Here is a 23,218-nt window from a genome sequence, read left to right on the forward strand (position 1 = left end):
CCTGGGGGTTGCTAGTGCTTTCAACTACCAACCATTCACTTTCCACCATTTCAATTTCAGTTACTAGCTGTGTGACTTAACTTATTTTGAAAACTGATTTCCTTCCATTTCAATGTCTTTTTTTGTTGTTGTTCATGTAATACTCTTGAACTTCAGAGTAAGTTACTCTTTTGGAGAAAAATGGTTTGAAAAGCTTAAAGCACAGAATCATAGGAAAAGAAAGAAGAAGAAAAAGAAGAAAATTGTTTCCTGTTCCAGTCCATTGTAATTTTTTTTTTTCTTTTGGGGGTAGTGGTGGAGGGAAAGTGATGAGTTACCTCCAAAGGATTTCCATATAAGTGAATGAAAGTGATGATAAAAGCAATAGACCTTTCAAAATTTCAGGTGCATTTTACCTCATATAAGAGGAATCCCTTAACTTTAGATACCCATCTGGATGTGGGTGGGGGTGTTTAAGGAAAGAAGGGACAAGGATATACAGAGTTATGATGACTGGTTCTTTATAAGGGACCAGATATCTAGGATGGGGGTGGAGTGACCTTCAGGCCTAGCTGGGAAGAGGAGGAAGAAAGCCATTGAAGATTCAGGCAAGAGACACTTTGCCATGCTGGCTATGTCCGAATCTCAATGGCCACTCCAGCTCTGCCCTGAGCTATCCCACACAATGGCTTTGCTCAAAGATTCCAAAGTATGGGGAGTATGTTTTGTAGAGGTCAGTGGCTCAGTTACAGCTGATTGTTTTCTTACCTGTGATGTCACAGAAGATGGGTGCCTAGGAATGATTTAGGGAAGCTGGAAGCTTACAACAAAGGAAGATTCTAGCTATGTAAGCTTCTTAAAAAAGGCGTAGGATAGGGGGTAGGGAGACTGTGGGGCAGGAGGAAGGGTCACGTCAAACAGAGGCAAGCATATTGCCAGGAAAGTTAATCCCTTAAACCTAATTTTTTTCCCTTAACAATATTTCTGTCTTTTTTCTTGACCTCAGGAAAGGTATTATTTCTCTCTGTGTGTGTGTGTAGTATTTAGTTTCTTTCATTTTTTTCTTTCCTTTTCTTTCTCTTTTTAATAGTGGCAGAGTTGCCAAAGAGGTAGTGGAGGCGAGTTCCAAAATCCAGAGGGATCCTCCTGAGGTTCACAGGTAAGTGGGGACCTTCTCCTAGGTATCCTGTATAACTTCTTTTCAAGAAAAACTGCCTTGATTATTTACCGGGGACACTGGACAGAAGTTGCCTCTCTCTCTAATACCCCCAAATGTATATGTTAGTATTATTTCTCTTGTCTTAGTGATCTCTGTAAGTGTTTTATTCTACAAATTCCTCCCCCATCCCTATAAGTAAGCTCCTTGAAGGCAGGTATGATTTCTCTTTTGATTTTATAGATAGATTGATCATTAAGCAGGGAGAGGCAGAGTGGTAAAGAGTCAGTCATATCATGTCATATATTCATGTTTGTGTCATATCTGTGACTGTGGACTCTAGGAAATTCACCTCTCAGTGTCATTGGTATCAAACTCAGAAATGGGAGTCATTCAATTATACGAAAGTGCAGTTAAGTGGTGCAGCAGATAAAGGGGTGGATATAAAATCAGGAAAACTCATCTTCCCAAGTTCAAATCCAGTCTCAGTTACTTACTAGCTGTGTGATCCTGGGCAACTTACCCCTGTTTGCCTAGTTTCCTCATTTATAAATGAACTAGAAAAGAAAATGGCAAACCGTTTCAACATTTTTGCCAAGGAAACCCCAAATGGGGTCACAGAAGGATCCAAAAAGACCGAAATAACTGAACAACAATCTGCCAGACACGTTTACTTGGAAAACCACAATCGAACATTATCTATACTTTATTATATTTCCTATATTTTGTTAAATATTTGCCAATAATATTTTAATCTAGTGGGAAGGGGACTGTTTTTGATACTCCTTCTCTAGACAATGCCCTAGGAATTTAGGAATCTAGACAATTATAAGTTTGGGGGCTTCTGAAATTTGATTAGAAGATTAAGGGGCAACTTGGGCTAGAAGATTTTTTGGGTAGACAAGTGTTATATGATGACAGTGTAAGGAACCAGAAATTATGATACCTAATCAAAACCATTTCATGCCACCCCGAGAAGAGATCTGGCTCTACAAGTAAGTTCCCTTGAGGGCAGGGACTTTTATTTTATATTTGTGTCTGCAGTATCTAGTATTATGTTTGGCACATAGTAGAGAGCTTAATAATTACTTGGTGAGTGATATTATTTCATTTGATCTATTAAATAGCCATTTCATTGTAACCATTTCTTGGGATGAAACAAGAAACCTAGAAACTATTATTGGAATATAGTTATAATTTCTCTGAATATTGTTTCATAAGTTTCAATTGAATTCAGCTGTCACAGTAGCAATGATTATGCCCCAGAAATATATTTTATATATGAATTACAAAGCAGCCCATGATTCTTTCCCTCCTCCCTTCTTCCCCCAGATTGACTGTGAGGATGAAGCATAATCAATTCACACATTAGCCTATTCTAGGAAAACTTGTATAACCAGAGATCTTCCAAGATTAGGGCTGATAATAGGTATTTCATTAATTATATGGATAAAGGTGGGCAAAGAAGAGAAGAGTAATGGAATGCTCTAAATCAAAGTAAGGTCTAAACAGCAAGCTCCTCTTCAGGTCAATCTCTAGAGATTCTTAAGGCCAAATGAGAATATTATTTGATCCTCATTATATTGCAAGGTAGGTAAATTGTAATTAGGTGAGCACCAGTCTCCTTAAATATTTAAGACAGAGAAGATAGTTTGAGAATGTTTGTCCTTCATTCTCAAAAAGGTACATAACCTCAGGGAGGTAATGCCATGACATGCAAGTGATTTATTGCATGATTTAATGCAATTTAATGATTTAAATGAGGGATGGCTGTGCAAGGTCACCTGCCTCCTTTTCCCTTCCAGAGCCATCTGGGTCCAATAAACAAATATACATCAGGACGACTGGTGATGGCTATGGATGAAATGGGAGACTTTGGCCTTTTTAAGCTAAGTCTTTAACAAATTTCAATTTGACTGAGGCTGCACCCATTCAGTGATTAAGGCTAGGTAGCAATTGAGGCAAAAATAATCTCATCTAGTCTAAATGAATGAATGAATAAGTCTGGGAGAGAAAGACCCTCAGGATCATTATTTGAGTCCTGATTGTTTTAGATTGAATGTAAATAGCATTCATTTCTGTTTTGGCCAGTCTGGAACTAGACATAGGAATTAGAGAAAAAAAAATGAGAAATTGAAAAGGGAACCCATTCTCAATTACATAATCCTCACTTCCCAGTCTTCAGGAATTTTCTGTTAATGGAAATTCGTATCCTGAGAAATAAGTAGTTGGCTCCATTAGTACATTTATTCATCTCAAATTTGCCAGACTGTGGCTGTCTCCTGATTTGACACAAAACAGGAAAAGCAGGCATCTGCAAGGAGTTTCCCCTGGAGAAAATCATTGTCAGTCACAGCACAGCTGGCTGGCCAACCTGTGGCAGAGTGGATAAGCAGTCATTACAGCTGCAAGCAGATGTTCTTAGCTAAGCCACCTGCTTAGTTTTCCAGCCAGCTGTCTGTCACTGTGTTCACTAATTAATGGGATTTCCTTTCCAGAACAGAATATATAGTTTGGGTAAGTAGACTGGCCAGTTGAAAAAATGATTCGGAAGTGGGCCACGTGAAACATTCAGCATGATAAGGATGTCTGGCAATACAGAGAAAGCTCTCCACTACAGATCATGGGTGTTGTCTCTTTATCTGGATGCCTTAGTTTGTTTCCTGTACCTTGCCTAATTTCAGATGACCTAGTATTCATTTGATGGAACAGATCTTTTTTTACCCTTCCAATCTCTAGAGTGATGCAGCCAGCATGTCTGCACTTAATTACAAAGACTAGAAAATGCAATTTATTATATTATGTTGCATGGACTCCAGTTAACTAGTGGATTTGTAAAAAAGAGTACTTCAAATATGAAAAATAAGGTCTGAGTGCCAGTAATCAAGTTTTGTTCATCAATCGTCTGATTCTTTGTGACTCCATGGATGACTCCATGTGACCCCATAGCATGCCAAGTCTTCCTGTATTCATTATCACAGTCTATCCAGGTTCGTGATCATTGTTTCCATGACACTATCTAACCATCTTTTCCTCTAGTTTTTTTCCAATATTAGAATCTTTTTCATTATGTAGTTAAAGTATTAAAGCTTCAGCTGCAGTATTTAATCTTCTAATGAAAAGCTTGAATTAATTTCTTTAAGTATTGACAGATTTGACCTCTTTGCTGTCCAAAACACTCTCAAAAGTTTTCTCTAGCATTAAAATTTAAATACATCAATTTTTGCAGTGCTCAACTTTCCTTGTAATCCAAATCTAACAACCACACATTGCTTCTGGAAAAAAACCCCAACCCATCCCTTTAACTATAATGGATGTTTGTTGGACCTTCACTAGACCAACATTCTAGTATTTCTGGATAAGTATTTGAAATGATTCTTGGAAACCAATTCTTTCTGTTATACTTTCAGAGCCAACATTACCCAGAGCAAGAGTTTTCACTCCTTAAATAAACAGCTCATCATCAACATGGAACCCTTGCAGCCACTTTTGCCTTCTCCCAGTGAACAGGAAGAGGAGGTTCCTTTGGATGGTGGTAAGTCCTATTTCTGACAACATCTTTGTGTGGGATCCTGGGAAAGTCCCTTTGGCAGTTCTTTGTGAATTTAAGTTTTAGACATATATTCATTTTTATCAACAGAGGGAGTTTTCAGATAGTAATCATAAATCCAAACAAATCAACAACTAAAAAGACAGGTATCCCTGTTCCATTTCATATACCAGTATTAGAAGTTCACAATAGACCTGTAATTTTGGTGCTTTTAGTAATCCATTTATCATCATTACATTTCTGAGTGAGATTAAAATAGTCAAGTTTCTCTACTTGTTCTTCCTGAGAAGAGTTATCAAGGTAAAATTTTCAAAATTGGGTGGCATAAAAATTACTGGTATGATAAAAAATTGTAACATAAATTTATTATATAATATTAAATATTGATGTTGCTGAGTTTTTATTATATAAAATTATATCTTTCAGATTTTAAAATTGTTTTATTAGATTACATATCTGTTTGAATAATTATACTATTTTGCCAGCTACTTTGATGGGCCCTTATTGATACTAACTTCTCTGCTATTTATTACTTGTTGTTTTAGTCATTCTTTTCATTTGATCCTTTTAAAATTGTTATTATAAACTTCCATTTCCTTTTCACAATTGCAGCTCTACCAATTTCAACTAAAAATACCTTAGCTTTCTAATTAGTCCTTCCTCTTCCATCAAACCAAAAGATGCTAGGGGGAAAAAAGAGGACTATGTTGAATTTGTTTATGTTTTTCACATTACTTTTGCTTCCTGTCTCATTATCATGCCTAGTGCTCTGGGTGAAAAAAATCTTGATACAGGCGCATACTTTAAAAAAAAAACCACTGAAGAAAAATTAATACAAATCATGTCATTTGTGATTTAGAATCAAGTCTCTTAGAAACAATTTTTATTTAACACATGCCATTTTTATGAAAGAGAAAAAGACAGAGAGAGAGAGAGAGAGAGTCCAGCTTTCTCTGCCATAACATGATTTTAAGTAACATTTATATGTCTTGATCAAGGAAAAGATTACAACATTATGTTAAAATTCAGTTTGAAGTTAACATTCCAAAATTGTCACCACTCATTTTCTTTACGGTCATTTTCCCTTAAGAGTTTCTTCTGGTAATTACTCTCTTAACCTTGAATTTCAAAAGGTAAGAGACAATTTCTCCAGGTGAGTCATGGTGCCAGTCCTTCCATGTGTATGTATGGTAAGGCAATCTTCCTATCTAGAAAAGAGTTAATTACTTTTACTTCATTTCAGAGGAAGGTCTTAGACTTTGTTGTTTCTGCTATCTAAAAAAGGGGAAAATATGGAAAGGGTTTTAGTCTGAAGAAATAGTATATCTTCATATTTCTAGGTAAATGGAAAAATGGAAAAAAATTTAAAATACCTCAACAATTCAAAGAAAATAGAAATGAGAAAACATAAAATAAGCAATGAACTTAATATATCATGTTATTCTTTGCCTTTATAGACTTTTATTTCAAGAATTAACCATATTCTTGATAATGTTTAAGAATGTTTAATCTAGACTAATGGTTCTCAAAATGTGGTCTAGTGAATCCTGGAGGTCTCTGAAACCCTTTCAGAGGGCCAACAAATTCAAAATTGGTTTTCTACTATGCTAAATAATTATAAATATAATCCACATAAACAAAAACTCTTTGGACAGATCCTTAATAATTTTTAAAAGTATAAAGATAATGAGAACAAAATTTTGAGAACCACTGTTCTACACTATCTGCCTGGATTTGGTAATAGTCATTGCCTATTAATCAGACTCTTCTTTCTCTCTTAATTGCCAGGAGATGGCAATGCAGGGCACTGGCACCTAGAGTAGCCCTCATGGCTTTAAGTGGTAATTAATTTATCTAGACTTCTGAGAAAATGTGCAAGATGGCTTTTTTCCATAAGATAGGCTTGGGGGGAGATTAATTCTCAGTTTGGCCCTGTCAAATTGAAGGAATAAAATCAGGTTATAGATACCACTAAGCAACAAGAAAGTTTTGATAACTCTTTAAAGTTGCTAGGATACTGGGATCAGAGGGAATTAGAAATGAGGTGAGCTTCAGTTGAGAATTTCTTACAACTTGAAACCTGAGGTTTGGAGCTTGGCAGGAAAGAAAAAATTGTGAGAATTGTGAGGAGAAACATGATGTTTTTAGAAATCACTTTTAAGAAGATACATAGATACATGATTGATATATATATATATATATATATATATATATATATATAAATGGCTTGGTTTTTTACTCTAAATGATTACTGTTATTCTATTGTAAGAATGGCATGTTCTCTATTTGGTTGTAAGATTAGGATTGTAATGGCAAAGATGAGTAAAATTGAGAATTTTCAATTGTCAATTAACAGTAGTCTAGTCTAAGGATAAAGGTAATCATCATTTACTGTGTTTCCCCAACTTTTGTTATTGAGAAGAGGGAGGTATATTATCATCATTAGTTCTCCCTGGGTCAAATTTTAATCAGAATTCAGTGCCTTTTAATGTTTTATTTGATACTATTGTTGTCATTTTGTTTCTTATCCTCTTAGTTCTGCTTAATTTTCTGTGTATAAGTTCATATAAATCTTTCTATGTTTCTCTGAAATTTCTCATTTGTACTTTCTTATAGTATTCCATTATATTTGTTTTACCATCACATATTCAATTTCCTCCTAAGTTCTGGACACTATTTTTTTGCTAAATTTGGGGCATTGTTTTGAGGGTATGTTTGGAATCATAAAATACATTGCTTTTGAAGCAATTTCTTGAAAAGGATATGCAAACATTTGAGGATATTATTTTGCATATATATGTTGCCTTCCTCCTTGTTAGTCCTGCTTTGTCCTGACCGCTTTTCCCCATCCCTTGCATACAACAGGTGAGCTGGGCACAGTTGCATTTTCCCTTTTCAGGGACTTTAAAATAATTCCAGTGCCATTCACAAATAAGATGCAGTTGCTTGCATTCCATCATCAGTCAAGTCTCTGACAGCCTGAGAGCTGCACAGAGTTGTTTGGATTTTGAGTTGCTAGATCCCCATGCTTCACTGATTTTGTCTGTCTCAGTGCTTGAAGGTTCAAATGAAGAACAGGTCCTCTTCTCTCTCCCAAATCTGGCATAATCAAAGTTTGTCCCTCATCTTCCCTTGGTTCCTAGACTTATGAGATCATAGTTATTGAGCTGGTTCATGTCTTAGAAGTCATATAGTCCATTCCCTCATAGAAGAAAAAACTGAAGTCAGAGAAATTAACTGCTAGAAAGATTAAGTGAGTCACCAAAGGCCACACAAGTAGCAGGTGGCAGGGCTGGAATTAGAAGCTTTTTTACTCCAGAAATCCAATATGCTCTTCACTACTCTCTACTACCTTCCAGGGAATTTTTGTGGTATTCACTTGAGCTATATCAGTGTCTTTGCAAAGTCAATTATGTTTTATCCTCTTTCCTTTTCCCCTCTTGGATGTTCATACCATTTCAGATGAACGGGGCACCAGCAACTGTAATCCTTCTGTTAAGGTGGAGGACACTAAATTTACCATCTGCCCTGCTGCTGAACTCTTTTCTTCCCTAGAAAGAATGTGAGCTTCTTGAGAGCGGGGGATGTCCCACTTTTGTGTTTGTATTTCCAACACTTGGCATATAATTTTTTATTCATTAATTTTTCTTTTATGTTTCCTTCATTATCACATTCCCTCCCCCAAAGAGCTACATGAAAGAATGAAAGGGAAAGGGGACAGTTAAGCAGAACTAACCAACATATAATCCTAGCATTTTAGTAGATGCAATATTCCACACTCATAATGCCTAACTTGGCAAGGAAGGATAAGGTACATTTCTAAAAATCTCTTCTTTGAAGTTGAGTCAATAATATTCTTATGTGTCCAGTTTAACTATTTTTTTCATTCTTCCCATTTATGTCATTTTCATCATTGTTTGATTACTTCATACTCCATCATTTCATATAAATCTTCCCATGTTTTTTTGAACTTTTGATGTTCATAATTTCTTGTGATGGGAAGTCATTTCTTGGCCATTTTATTCCAGCCATTTTCCCTTAAGGTTCTGTTAAGCTATAGCTGGATTCTCCGTCCAGATCTCAGACAACCAAGGAGTAGGAGGCATTTACAAATCCGATGGAGCAGCCTGATTTTTTCTACAACCTTGCATAAACTAGGATTTAGAATGTTTGTGCAATACAGACTATTGTAGTTTTATACATCCTTTTAGAGTGGAGACTCCTGGAGAGAAGGGACTGACATTGTTTGTACTTGCGTCTCCAGCACATGGTATGCTGGTACAGAGTAGGTACTTAATAAAAGCTTGTTACCTGATTATACCATTTCAGTGCTGTTGTCTCTTAAATTTCTCCAAATGATTGTATTTGTGTCTTCCTCTATACTTTGAGTCATTCCTTTATATCTCCTGACAGGGATACAGCTGCTGTGGATGGTGATATTATGGGCAGGAGTCCTTGACTTGACATAGAGCATCTCCTTTCTAATTTTTTCATTTCAACATTAGTCAACTAAAAACTCAGAATTCATCATTACACCAATAAATTACTGAGGAGAAAGGCAAAAAATTTGCATCAGACACTTTCCCTTGTCACCACTCTTGGGAATTGAGGATTTCATGTACTCTTTGAGCAAAGGGATAAAGGCTGTGTATTATCTTGCTCCAGAATGCTCTGAGAATCTACTGTTAACTTTATAATTTTTTTGTAAGCTGTGGTCTCCTTTGTGCTTTCATTCTGGGTAATCTCAGGAATTCTGGATCATGGTACTTGGTGATACTCAGTTTGCATAAGAGCACTTTATACCATTCAGAAAGAAGAGGGGCAGTGGAGATTTTATAAGTAGTAACTATTATGTAAGGAATACAAGCATTCCATTCTTCTGCAACTGAAGCATGTTTTATTTATTTTAAAAAAATTGGCATTTACCATGCAGTTTGCCTCTATACAGCATTTCATTCCTGTATACTGCTAATTCAGCATAACCAGATCAGTTAACTAAATGCAGTGTGCTTCAGTTTGTGTGTGGAAATGATTCTTACCACTAGGGAGAAGGTGAGGGAGAGGGAAATCATTTCCATAGAGCCTACTATGTGCTGGGCACTGTGCTAAGTGCATTTTTACAAATATTACCTCCTTGATCCAATAACAACCCTGCAAGGTAGGTTATTATTACCCCCATTTTATAGTGGAGTAACCTGAGGTTAAGTGATTTACACAAGATAATAGTAACTGTCTTAAGGCTGGATTTGAACTCAGGTTTTCCTACTGTAGGGTCCTTACTTTTTAAACTTAAATTGACTTATCTGTGTAACTGGTGCTCTTGTTACTACTTCTTGTTGCTGTTGAATTATTTGTTGTGTCCAACTCTTTGTGTTCCCATTTGGGGTTTTCTTCGCAGAACTATTGGAGTGACTTGCTCTTTCTTTCTCCAGTTCATTTTACAGATGAGGAAACTGGGGCAAATAGGGGTAAGTGACTTGTTCAGGGCAGATCTGAGGGCAGATTTGAATTTAGGTCTTCCTGATTGAAGGCCCAACTCCTTAGTTGCCCCATAACCTTTTATCTTCTCCAAATTGCCCTCATGTCCAGGGTATTGATAGCTTGATATAATTTGCCAATGGAGCAGGAGAAAGATAAGAGGATTCTTTACATTCATTTACTCAACTGAATTAAGCTACCATCAATTCAGGTTCTAGAATATAAGTCATAATTTGGAGAAAGTAAGGGGGTGTAACATGAGCAATCATTACATCTGTAATGGGCTAATAATGACATCAGTGTTACAGTTTGGTTTTAAGACAGAAACGTGATAAGATTTGTAAAGTCCCTTTCAGACCTTAAGTACTATATGATTTTTAACTATTGTCAGCACCATTTCCAAGAGTTTATTGGGAATTGCTTCTACATGTATTAGGGCAAAAGTTAACTATCTCTGACAATGCTGGCGTATATTCAGAGAGTGTTCAAATGATTATTAATAGAAACAAAAACATTATGTTCAACCTTGGGAAAAATGGTTTAGATGAGATCCTATCCTTGTTATTAACCAAAACAGGGATTCTAATGAAACCACAGTTAGGAGAATTGAGGAAAAATCTGTCACTTTGGAAAAGTTGCAGTTATGGTATTTCTAGTTGAGTTCATTAAGTGAGAAATAGTTCACTTTAGGTGCATAGTTCTAATTACCTAATTGCTCATACACCTGTATAGAGGAATTTTATCTTATTACTGTGATACATTTAATCATAGAAAATGTCCACAATTCCACCTTCTGTTTATGTTGGCACCTTGCAGCTGTGCTGGGATGTCAATAATAAATTACCTTAACAGAGGTTCTGGTATATAAGGGCTCTGCTGGGGTGAAAAAATATGTCTTTCAAATGTCTCATGAAGTCATTTAGATTTCCGGTCCTTAAGACACAGGAGCTAAGCCAGAAGGGATTGTAAGTGTAAGCAGCTGCAATAGGCATTGTTTCCTCTGTGAGGAGAATAAATTATTTTGCTTGGCTTCTAGACAAGGGATCATGCCCCATATTTTCCCAAACAAACCAGGGGCTGGAGAAAAAGTAAATACATCAGTAAATTATTATCCCTTGGAAACAGCAATTTTTTTGAGTTTCCAGAATGTTATGACATTTAGTATGTGGCTCTACCTCTACCATTTTCATTTCATTTGGAAATAGTGAAGATTTCATCAACTTATGGTAAATATTGCTTCTCATGAGGCAAAAGCTCACAGAATTTCAGAAGCCATACCCTTTTCCACCTGTGGTTCTGACATAATTTATTGTCACAGGGAAGCAGATTTTAGCCCAGTAGATGGAAGGACTCTCTGACAATTGTTATTCAGTTATGTCTGACTCTTTGTGATTTCATTTAGGTCTTTTTGGCAAAAATATTGGAGTGGTTTGCCATTTACTTTTCCAACTCATAGGGTTAAGTGACTTGCCCAGGATTACATAACTAACCACTATCTAAGTTGAATTTGAACTCAAGTTTTACTGACATTCAAGCCATTGCTCTACCTAGCTACCCTGACAATTAGAACAGTACGAGGAAGACGTGTGTCTCCTCTACTGCCAGAGACTTTAGACAGAGACTAGATGAACATTTCTTGGAGACACTACAGAAGAAATCCCTTTTGGGACACATCTTAGATGACATAACCTCTGAAATCCCTTCTAAAGCTAAAATTCTTTGAAACTCTATCTTGTTATGTGATGGGTCAAAAAAGAATGAGATGGGAAATGAGTAGCAGAGAAAATGGTCAGGGAGTATGATATAGTGGGGGGGAAAGCATTAACTATAGAGAAACTGGGCTCAAGATCCTGTCACTTATTATCTATGTGACACTGGGCAAGTTACATACCTTTTTGAAAAAGTCATTCAATCTTACTGGGGTTTTTCCTCCTTTCAGTGAGGAGGTTGGATTCCAAATCTAGATCTATCATCCTATAAAATCATTGTAGCATAGCAATAGGAACCATTTCTATTTGTCCAGGTGTGAAATAAAAACAGAGGAAGGAATCTCAGAGAGATACTTGACCAGTTGGTTTCAGAATATTCCTGAGTAGAATGCCTACTGGTAAAACTGAGTACATCTTACAAGTAAGCCATTGGCCTCACATTTTATCCTATATATAGATGGAATGGACATTGGATATTATTTTTTTTAAAAAATGTGCTTTAATCCTAACCATATTCACAATCCAGATGTGTAAAATATGTGTTGATAGTATCTGTTTAAATAATGTGGTTAACTTTGCTGTTGTAAATATCTTTGGTTTTTCACTCTTATAATTCATGATGAGTCATGATAACCACAGTTTTGGTATTCATGGAGGTGGTTTGAGGGATGTCTTTGTACCATCCTTATCCAAATTTCTTAACAGCAACCTCAAAATTACTCATTGAGATCCTAAACTTTATGTAATCTTATTTTCCGCAACCTTTGGTTTTCCTTTGACAATCATTTTTCTTTTATAGATTTTCTAGAGGTTTTTGAGAATCACCAAAATGGAAGGTCACTGAAATTATATTCATGTGGACTTGCCTTATGAAATTTACATAGTTTGTCAAAAGTTGTGATTCTTGAAACAATGATTTGAAGGCTGGGCTTGGATACAGAAGACTTGATTTCAAATGAAGCTTTAGACACTAGCTCCATGATTCTGGGCAAGTCACTTAATTTCTGTTCAGTTTCTTTATCTGTAAATGAGAAGACTAATAATAGCACTTCTCTGCTAGGTAGGATTGTGAGAGTCAAATTGTGAGGATCAAATGAGATAATAAATGTTAAGTGCTTAGCATAGTCATTGGCATACAATAAGTGCTTTATAAATATAGGTTGTTATTATTATTTTAAACTTTCACTTATATAAACTGTTGGATCCATCTCCAACTACCTTATAAAGCAAAAAAAGGAGATTCCAGTATATGCCATTTTTTATACTGACAGGTTTAAGGATAAAACAGAATATACAAGTCCACAGTAAGTTGTTGGATTCTTGCCCTTTTTATGAATTTTATAAAACCAGTCAAGTATTAAAAATTAATGGCAGTCAGTGTAAAAAAGAATGTGAAATGAAAGTTTTCCTATTTTAAAGGGCCTTTGCTTCTTTTATTTTACTTATTTATTGAAATGGAAGTCCCACCAAGTACCTTTCTTTTAACCTGAAGCTTCCTTGAACATAGCATTAGGCAGATAATACAGCAATACGGGTAGTTCCTGTGACTTAATTCTCCATTTCACCCTAAGACCCAAAGGATTAGTCACGTCCTATGTATGTATCTCTATAACCCTTGTGACCTGTTTCTGTGATGAAAAATTGTGACATTCCCCTATTTGATCATAACTTCCATCTTATCTTGTGACTTTTCCCTTTTTTCACTGTGACCTCTATCCTCAGTACTTTCTCAGGCTGACTTTATTTTTTCTTGCTTTCCACACTCAAACATGTTCTCTTGACGTTCTAGTCCCTTTGTCTCATCTATGCTCATGCCCTTCCAAACCCCAACGCTAGATTAACTCCTCTCCTCCAATTCCTCTATCCCTACTTATGTATTACAGAACAGATTGAGATCCAATCCTGATGATGCCTCTGATTCAAATTTGTTTTTATTTCACCTCAACTAAACCCTGAGTGGAACAAGACAGTCCTTTTACTCCTACCTGAATGACACTTAAAAGTAGTTTATTTTTCCAATTACATGTAAAGATAGTTTTCAACATTCATTTTTGTAAGATTTTGAGTCTTCAATTTTTTCTCCTTTCTTTAACTCTTCCTTCCTCAAGACAACAATCTGACATAGATTATACTTGTAGATCATTTTAAACATATTTTCATATTAGAACAAAAGGGAAAAACCACAAGAAAGAAAAAGCAAACAAAAAAGGTGAAAAACCATGAGAAAGAAAATAGAAACAAAAAAGGGTGAAAGTGGCATGTTTTGCTCCATATTCAGTCTCCATAGTTATTTCTCTGGATATAGATAGCATTTTCTACCCCAAGTCTATTGGAATTGTCTTGGATCACTGTATTGCTGAGAAGAGTTAAGGCTATCATAGTTTCTAAATGAAAGTTACTTATTACCTTGTAGGGTAGCATTTTTTAAAAAATCATTTTTTAACTTCATCCTTTGTAATGTCTCTTCACTCTGAGTCAAATGAGTGAGCCAACCCTTGTAACATAGTTTTTTTAAGAAAAAAGAAAAAAAACCCTGATATCAATTGATTCTGATAGTATATGTAATATTTCATACCTATAATCACAATGAAGAAGGAAGGATAATACATTTTTCTCAACTCTTCTCTTGGTATCTGTTTTTCCCTGCTTCTCTGAATTCTTTTTATTAGTCACGTGTTGCAATAATATTTCATTATATTCATGTACCATGAACACAATTTATCTAGCTGTTCTCCTCTTGCAAAGTATTTGCCATTTCTTTACACAGAGGAAAATTGCTTTGATTTGTCCTTCGAACCCCACTTTCATCAAAAGGATGAGCTCTCAAGATTTAGGTACAGAACAATATTGGTAGGTCCTAGGTCACCTCTAGAGAGTAGCAAATTGTGGGTACTTGGTGTATTGACCATCACAGAGAAGAGTGACTGACTGACCAAATGTGCTCGTTCTCATTCCTGTGGATTCAAATAGCTGCTCACTTCTTCTAGTTATTGTCTACAGAGCTGGTGGAAAGTAAGAGAAAAGGATTAGGAATTCCATCTGCTTTTGCAATTCATTTTCACTTCTCTTGGTTAAAAGAAAAATGTCTCATCTGCTATAACCTCAGGCAGCAAAATAATAAAGCAGAATTGATGAGAAAACAAATGCACCCTATAGAGAAGGACAAAAGGAAGAGATTTGTTGTTGAGCATGCAAACATGGGAAACAAAAGAGGCTGTTTTAATTGGTACTGTCAAGGACAGTTTGTCATTTCTTTTTTCTAGAATCAGCTTTTGTGTGACATCACACAATGCTATATCCCACAAAGTAGCTATATTTTTCTAAGTACTGACATATAAGAGAATATTTGGTTCAGCTGGCCAGTGATGGGTAGGCAGTCTCCTAATTCAAAATTTAAAATTTCCAAAGAGTGTTCATGAAAAATGGGAAAACATTATACCTATTTCTAGCTGACATTTTAAAATTCTTTGGGTTGATAGCAGGTATTGTGTCCTTTATTATCCTTTTATTCCCAGCTCCTAGCAGAGTAACCTACTCAGAGTGAGTACCTGATATTTATTGAATGGAATTAATTTTTTCAATTAACAAATATTAGTTTTCTTTCACTTCCATCTCTCTCCTCCTCTGTAAAAAAAAAAGAAAAACAAAACCCTTGTAACACATATGCATATTTAAGCAAAAGAAATTCTACCTTAGCTTGGGCCAAAAATATGTGACTCATTCTGCATGTTTAGTTCATTTCCTCTCTGACCATAGATGGATGTCATTCTTCATTTTCAGAACTCCAGAATTGTGGTTTATCAAGGCTTCTTCATATATTTTTTAGTGAATTCTTTACAGAAAGTAAAAAAAAATCAAAAGTTTTAATCCTTTTTAATTGATGATTTAGTATTTAAACTCTAAGCAAATAACTTATCTGCCTTTTGTCAATTTTATAATCATAATAACTGGCAATTATATAATGCTTCAAGTTTTCAAGGTGTTCTGTTTAACAAACATGAGCTCAAATAGTCATTTCTATAGTCTTGTGAGATGAATAATACAGACAAATATTGTTGGCCCCATTTTACATATGAGGAAACTGAGGGTCAGACAAATGAAGCACCTTGCCAGTGGTTATACACTGAGTATATTGAACTTAGGTTTTCCTGATTCCAAAACTAACCCTCCAAAAGAATGGAGCTACAAAACACCAAACCATAAACTCAAACCAAAAAAAAAAAAAAAAAAAAAGAAACGAGCAAAAAATCCCAAACAAATAAACTAAGAATACCTCATGATGTTCTTTCTACAGCCTCTAGTAATTTTTAAGTTTTTTGAAAAATCAGTGAACTTTCTCTATATTTATAATATATTAGGCTACTCTGTGAGGCAAGGATTTGTCTTAATGAGTTCCAAATACTTCCTAGTGGTTATATCAATATGCTCTACATAGAAGGTATATAAAGAATGAAGTTTTCTAAATGAGGAATGGAATAATATTTCCTGCAAAGTGATGGTGCCAATTTGTTATCGACTCTCTGAAATTTTTCATTGTTTCTTTCCTTTTTTATTTTTTGACACTAATTTATAAATTCTAATTCAAAATTTTGGCTGAATGCCATGAGGTAATGACTTATTAAAAATATTGTTTTTGAACATTAAACACATTCCCAGGGTTTTACTGTGTTTAAAACAGACTGCTTAGTTATATCTTTCCTGTGAATCAATAATTTGTGAGAGCAAATCAAATATGAGGAGGTTCTTAGATTTTTAGAGTTCTACATAGTACCAAGCCTCCAGAGAAATTGTTTCTGGTTGCTGTACTCTTTCTATTTTGTTGTAAAGTTTGATCTGGATACTTCACAAGCCTTTGAGTGAATTATTTCCTCTTTGTTTAATGGTTATGGTCTAGATACCATAATAAAACTGAAGCAAGCAAAAACTTGAGAATAACACATATACATCATTGATTATACTTGTAGTTCACTCCTTTTCTTAAAATTCTAGAGGCAGTTACAATGCTATGACCTAGTCCTTGATTTGAAAGTTTATTTAAACAGGAGTTCAACATGATATAGTAGAATATATCTGTTGTTCCTTCCTTTCCCTCTCCTTCCACCAGGCTTGTTGCAAGTAGAGATTATTTCATTCTTTGTACTTATCCTTGATTTGAGAATCAAAGACCTTGGCTTCAATCTTGCCTCTAATAATTGCTACGTGGGTGAATGTGAATAAATTAGTTCATGTCCATGAACCTCAGTATCCTCCTCTGTAAAATAGGGGTTGTGGTCAGGTGACCTCTGTTGTCCTGTAGATTTATGACATCATGATTCCATGAACAAATGATACTTAGACTGAAGATTTGTCTGATTGGAGATGGAAAGGTATGAAGAATACAAGGGGAAATATATAATCAGGAAAAAGAGGTGGTCCAGTCATTTGGAAAGAATGGGGAAAGTACATGGACAATCCTAATAGTCTAATGATGTCCATGAATTATAGTAAGATTTAGAAGATGGCCTTGAACATATTGGGTAGGTCATCTGTCGGAGATTTATTGGAAAATATATATGACTTGGCTTGGGTGATAATCTGCACTGTTGGAAAGAGTTGCCCACCTCAGTGATGTGCCACATCCCTTGAAGTCTGCCATTTTGTTCTGAAATTAAGTTTTCAAGATAGATTTCCATTGTTTGCTGTGCTATAAGATAGAAATTGACTTTGAGGATATAGGTATTTTAATGTATCTGAACCTGTTGAAGAAGGGTGGAGGTACAATTTTATCCTCTTCCCTTAGGGCATACTGCTGCTCTCAGGTAGGAATCCTTTGCTTAAGGAATCTACATTCAATTTCAGAGAAGAAAGCACAGCATTATATTGTTTTGGGATGTCATTCTGCCATCTGCTATTTGCTCTGATTCTTAGGATAATTTAAAACTGAAACTGTGTGCAAATAGAGGATATCCTAGAGATTAATATGGATTACTTAAAAAATAAAGATGTTTAGAAAGAGCTGTTTCTCCATGAATCATACCACAAATTTGTGGAATCAGTCAATTAGGAAGCACTTAGGAAGTACTGTGTGCCAGGCCTTATGCAGGATATTTGGGGATAGGAGTACAAAGAATGAAATAATGTCTATTTGAAAGAAGCCTGATGGAAGGAAAGGGAAAGGAAGGAACAACAAATGTATCATGTATCTATGAGTATATAATGCACAAATAAATATAAAGTTAATAAATAAAATAATAAAGTAGATAAAGGTGAGGTAGTATGGGAAGAGGTTTGGAATAAGGAAAGACTTTATTCAGATGGTGCTTGACTTGCTTCTTAAAGGAAGAGAAGATAATATAGGGAGAGAGAGTGCATTCTAAGAATGTGAGACTTTCAACAAAGGCACAGAAATGGGAGAGATCACTAGATTTGAAGGGACCTCAGAGACCCTAAGTTCCAGGGATTCTTAACCTTTTTCTGTCACATCCCATTGGTGGTCTGGTGAACCTATGGGCCTTTTCTCGGAATGATGTTTTAAAATGTTTAAAATAAAATACATAAAGTTATAAAGAAAATGAATTTTATTGAAATATAGTTAGAAAAAATATATTTTAAAATAAAGGTTCACAGACCCCAGGTTAAGAACCCTTGATTTTTGTCTGACTTGTAATTGAATATGACTCCTGTTAATAGTATACTTGACAAGGAGTCATCCAGACATTTTGTGAAGACCATTTAGTTAAGAAGAAACTTTTACCTCCTAGAGAAGCCCATGATACTTGAATTGTTTGTTCAGTATTTTAATTGTGTCCATCTATTCATGAGCCTATTTGGGGTTTTCTTAGAAAAGATACTAGAGCGGTTTGCTATTTCCTACTCAACTCATTTTACAGATGAGGAAACTGAAGCAAATAGAGTTCAATTATTTGCCCAGGGCCACATTGCTTGTTTTTGAGGCCAGATTTTAACTTGGGAAGATATCTTCCTGACTCCAACCTGGGCATTTTATCCACTTTGCAATTTAGCTAATACTTTAGGCAGCTTTAATAATTTTTAGGAAGTAAAAATGTGAACTATTGCTTCTAATTCATTCATTTCTGTAGCATTTGTTGAGTATCAGTTATCTCTGAGGCATGATGATAAGTGTTGGAAGAGGGGAAAAAGCAAATTTAAAAATCAGATTTAACCTGCCCTCAAAGAATTCACAATCTTCTCTGGCCAAATAGAGCTATTGTCTTCTTAGCATTCTTCAGAGCACATCTAGGAACTGAACATTTGATTTTTTTTTTTTTGGTGAGAAGTGAAAAATATCCTTTCTCAATCTCTGCCTTAAGGATCATTGGAGTTCCATGTAAAATACTTCCTTTAAAGGAAGAGCAGTACTAGCAGAACACTTTCTTTGTCAGGCAAAGCAATTTTTATAATGGACTCATTATAATTTGAGAAATTATTTCTAATGGCTTCAAGCAAAACACATTGCTTGCTGCTGATATTCCCAGTCTCCAGAAATCAGTGGAAAGCTCTTGCTACCTGTCAGAAGTCAGGAAAACAGACTCTGTGAGGAAATGGAACTTAAGTGTATCCTTCCCTTTAATTCCCTCCAGGAAAAGTGTCAACTTACTAAAGATTTTCCATACTTTATAATTGTGCATCCCACACTTAAATTTCAACTCTAGGCATAGCACCAGTACCTAATGGGTTCTTGAATACTTCTTAATTGACTAATTGGCAGTTATCTCTAAAGCTCAGTCTCTGGACAGTGTTCTTTCTCCTGTGTCACCTGGATATTTTCAGAAGATCCATAATTGGATCCATAATCTGGCTCCATCACTACCTAAGTGCTCAGTTTTCTGATCTGTAAAATTTGTGTCTGAAAAAATTTTAATGTGTTCCTAGAATGTGATCAAACAAAGGTAAAAAAAACCTAATTCAGAATATAATTACCTTCATTGGTAGGAATTCCTTATTCCACAGGAAGCCATAGACCCCATCCCTGTCCCTAGATCTTCATGAATGTAGGTAGAATGTACATGAATCTTCCAATGATGATTTGAAAATATTTTTATAGAAGAGTTCTAAGAGTAAATGACTTTCCAACATTAGTCTAGACAGGTCTTACCTTCACTATTTTAATTATTTTCTGCCTAATTTTAGTTTAATATAATTTTGTTGTGAGTACCCATTTCCGAAGGTGCTTTGTAGACATGTAAGGTACAACCAAACAGTAACTATTTGACGCTCTAGGAATCTGTGTGTGTTTTGATGCTCTGCATGATGAAGATGATAATACTACCCAGCATCTGTATAATAGGTTAGATATTTGAACATTCTTTCATATAGATTGTCTCATGGGATCCTCACCGCAAATCATTAAGATGATTATTCCCATTTTTCAGATGAGGAAACAGAGATGTAAGTAATATAGTTTTTGCATTCTATGTGGGCATAGTGCCTGACACCTGGGTTCTTGAATGCTTCTTAATTGGCCGGTTGGCAATTATCTCAAAGCTCAGAATCTTTGGACAGTGTTCTTTCTACTGTGCCACCTGGTTATTTTCAAAAAAATCCACAATTGGAGTTCAATTTCTGGAACTATCACTAGTTAAGTGCCAAGTTGCTGATCTGTAAAATGCAGACAATAATTGCACTTTCTACCCCACTGAGTTGTGAGAAAAGCAATTTTTGTTTAGACTATAAAATAATATGTAAATATGAACAACTTTCATGAGGAAAATCCTTTAAGGAATATGATGGATTTAAATAGAATCTTAAACTCATAGGGGCCCTAATACAGAAGTTTAAGTCATGAAAAATGCTATCTTATAAAATATGTTTTATATATTTTTGACAGTCAACCATACTAATTGAAATTAGAGATAACATAGATAATTAAAATTTAGAGGTTATCTCTAAGACCAATTTCTTATTGTATATATTTATTAACTTTATAATTATGCTATGTATGTGATACCTGCATATTAGATATATGTACAATTACATGGATATACATGTACACATATGTATATGTATAGATATCTGTAGATGAGTAGATAGATATTGATTGGTTGTTGTCTTTCAGTACTGAAGAGAAGACCAAAATAATATCATTATATTAGAGTCAAGCTACAGTGTGTGTGTTCAACTGTGGCCAATCAGACCAATACAAGCTCATTGATGTTGTACTACAGTTAAGTCACAATTAAATTTATGTGAATATTTGGGAGTTGATTCTTTAATATACACACCTCTTTAAGATGTAAGCTTTGTATAAATAGAGATTGTTTCATTCTTTGTTTTTTTTTAAATTTTCATTACCTAGCACATAATCAGTATTTAATACATATTTGCTAATCACTATTTGAGCTCTTTTCCCAAAGTAGCCAACAGAATCCTGATCCATTCTTTATTGCTGGGAGAGGGAAGAATCAATAAGCCTAGACATATGGAAAGAAATATCTGGAACATGAAAACAATCTGTGTGCATATCCTGAAATTATATAAGGAAAATACTTTTTTTCTCTAAATAAGAAGTCGGAAAACTGGCAAAGCTGTAGCAAAAATTATTGAAGTAGAAATCTTGGTATTGAAGCAGAAATCCCATTAAATATGATATTTTGGGTACTGTTATAACAAGATAATTGGAAAGTCTTTCTAGTTATATACTCAAAAGGGCAGAACAAAAGTCTTTCAAATTAGGTTGCATTTGAATTTGGTATATGCCCTATGTATTCAAATATAATACTGTTCCAGATACTTGGAATTTAAATACTGAGTTTGAATCCTATCTTTTATAAAATAAAGATAATAATAATGCAAATGCATGGAAGTTTATTGTCATTGTTTTTGATTCAAATTAAATATTACATTCAAAACTTAATATTGTATATTGATGTAATTCAGTTTTCATAGTGATTTTATATATATATATATATATATATATATATATATATTAATTTTCAGTGAATAGTTTACTTTCTTGTTGCCCCATCCCAGTCCCTTTCAGATTTCTTTGTCTAATCACTACTAATCTACTTTTTTTCTTAATGAGTAATAACCATTGTGTGATCCATTTTTCTATGGCTGTTTTTTTTTTTTTTTTGCTCTTTGCATAACTTCTTAAAGATCCTTTCACATTTCTTTGCATCTCTCATCTCTTGATGGTTTTAATGCCATCATATGCATCTATTACATGGATCTGTCACAATTTACTTGGCCATTTCCCTTTGGGTGGACATTAAGATTGCTTTCAAATTGTATCCCTTTATATATAATGTTGTTACAAAAATCTTTGAATTCACATCTCTCCCTCCCTCCCCTTCTCCCCCTGCATAGCATTTTTAAGGGAATATTCCTACTAGTGAAATTATTGAAACAAAGAGTTTGGGTTTTGGGTTGAGGTTGGTTGGATTCTACCCATTTGGGGACCTGGTAATGACACAGATAAATATTTTGACTGAGTCATCAGGCTGGCTAAGTAAGGGGCAGTACACAATGTGGCATTGTGCATTGGAGTGTGATGAAGTGGTTAAAAATAACATGCCTCCTTCTCCCTCCCCCCTCTCCATTCTGATCCCTAGTGGGATATTTCTGTTGGCCACATGAGGAACCTGACATTTGATTCATTCAGGAGGACTTGCCTTGGTCTTATAAAACTCAGTGGTCACTTCGTCAAAGGTCAAAGCCAAGTGCAGAGCCGGTGGTAACGTCACCTTGGCGTTTCAGGTGAAATAAATGAAACCAAATAGAAATAACCAATATGGTCAAATGTCTGGTGAAGATCCAGACTCGCAGAAGCCTCCACTTACACATGGTTAACCACTGCAGCAATAATGTCTTTGTGCGGCTGCTGAGACACGGTGCCAGGATCACTGCGAGAAACGTCGGTATGTGTAGTTTCCCTTTTTGTAAGTTGGTTTCTGGGGATTTTGAGTGGCTTCCAGCTGCATTTACTCAGGCATTTCAGGCAGAGCAGCCAGCTGTGAACTTTAGTGACAGGATTCTTATTTTTTATTTACAGTGATAAGGGAAAGGAAGGAGAAAAGAATTGTTAATCTACCTTTCTGAAAATGTGCATTGCCTTCCAAACCTGAGCAAATTGTTGATGGTTAAGTGACTGGAAGCTTATTAATGAGTTCCTTCTGGAAGCAAAAGTTATAGAAAGCATGTTTTAAGGGTAGAGTACATGATAATTAACAACCAGTAATTTGTGAAAAAGGCATGAGGCAGTGTTGCTTATTTCTACACTAATTGCTCAATAATTATATAGGGGGAAACTCTACCTCTATGGGCCCCAGTTTCTTCAGCTGTAAATAGAGGTAGTTAGACTACATGACCACGAAGATCCTTTCTAGCTATAAAGCTATGATGTGA

General features: G+C 35.1%; 1 protein-coding gene across 2 annotated transcripts in view; it reads left to right on the forward strand.

Moving 5' to 3' along the window:
- FRMD3 (FERM domain containing 3) overlaps positions 1–23,218 on the forward strand; it is a 151,152-nt gene that overhangs the window by 111,248 nt on the left and 16,686 nt on the right. The window contains exons 10-11 of one of the 2 annotated variants that reach the window (XM_023497683.2): positions 1,070–1,138; positions 4,546–4,670. In XM_023497683.2, coding sequence (XP_023353451.1) covers positions 1,070–1,138; positions 4,546–4,670 — 194 coding nt within the window. Of the gene's footprint in view, positions 1–1,069; positions 1,139–4,545; positions 4,671–22,443; positions 22,732–23,218 lie in introns of those variants that run through there. The other variant, XM_031945480.1, reaches the window with a different exon arrangement.

This window comes from Sarcophilus harrisii, chromosome 1, assembly GCF_902635505.1.
Source record: "Sarcophilus harrisii chromosome 1, mSarHar1.11, whole genome shotgun sequence".
Taxonomy (NCBI): Eukaryota; Metazoa; Chordata; class Mammalia; order Dasyuromorphia; family Dasyuridae; genus Sarcophilus; species Sarcophilus harrisii.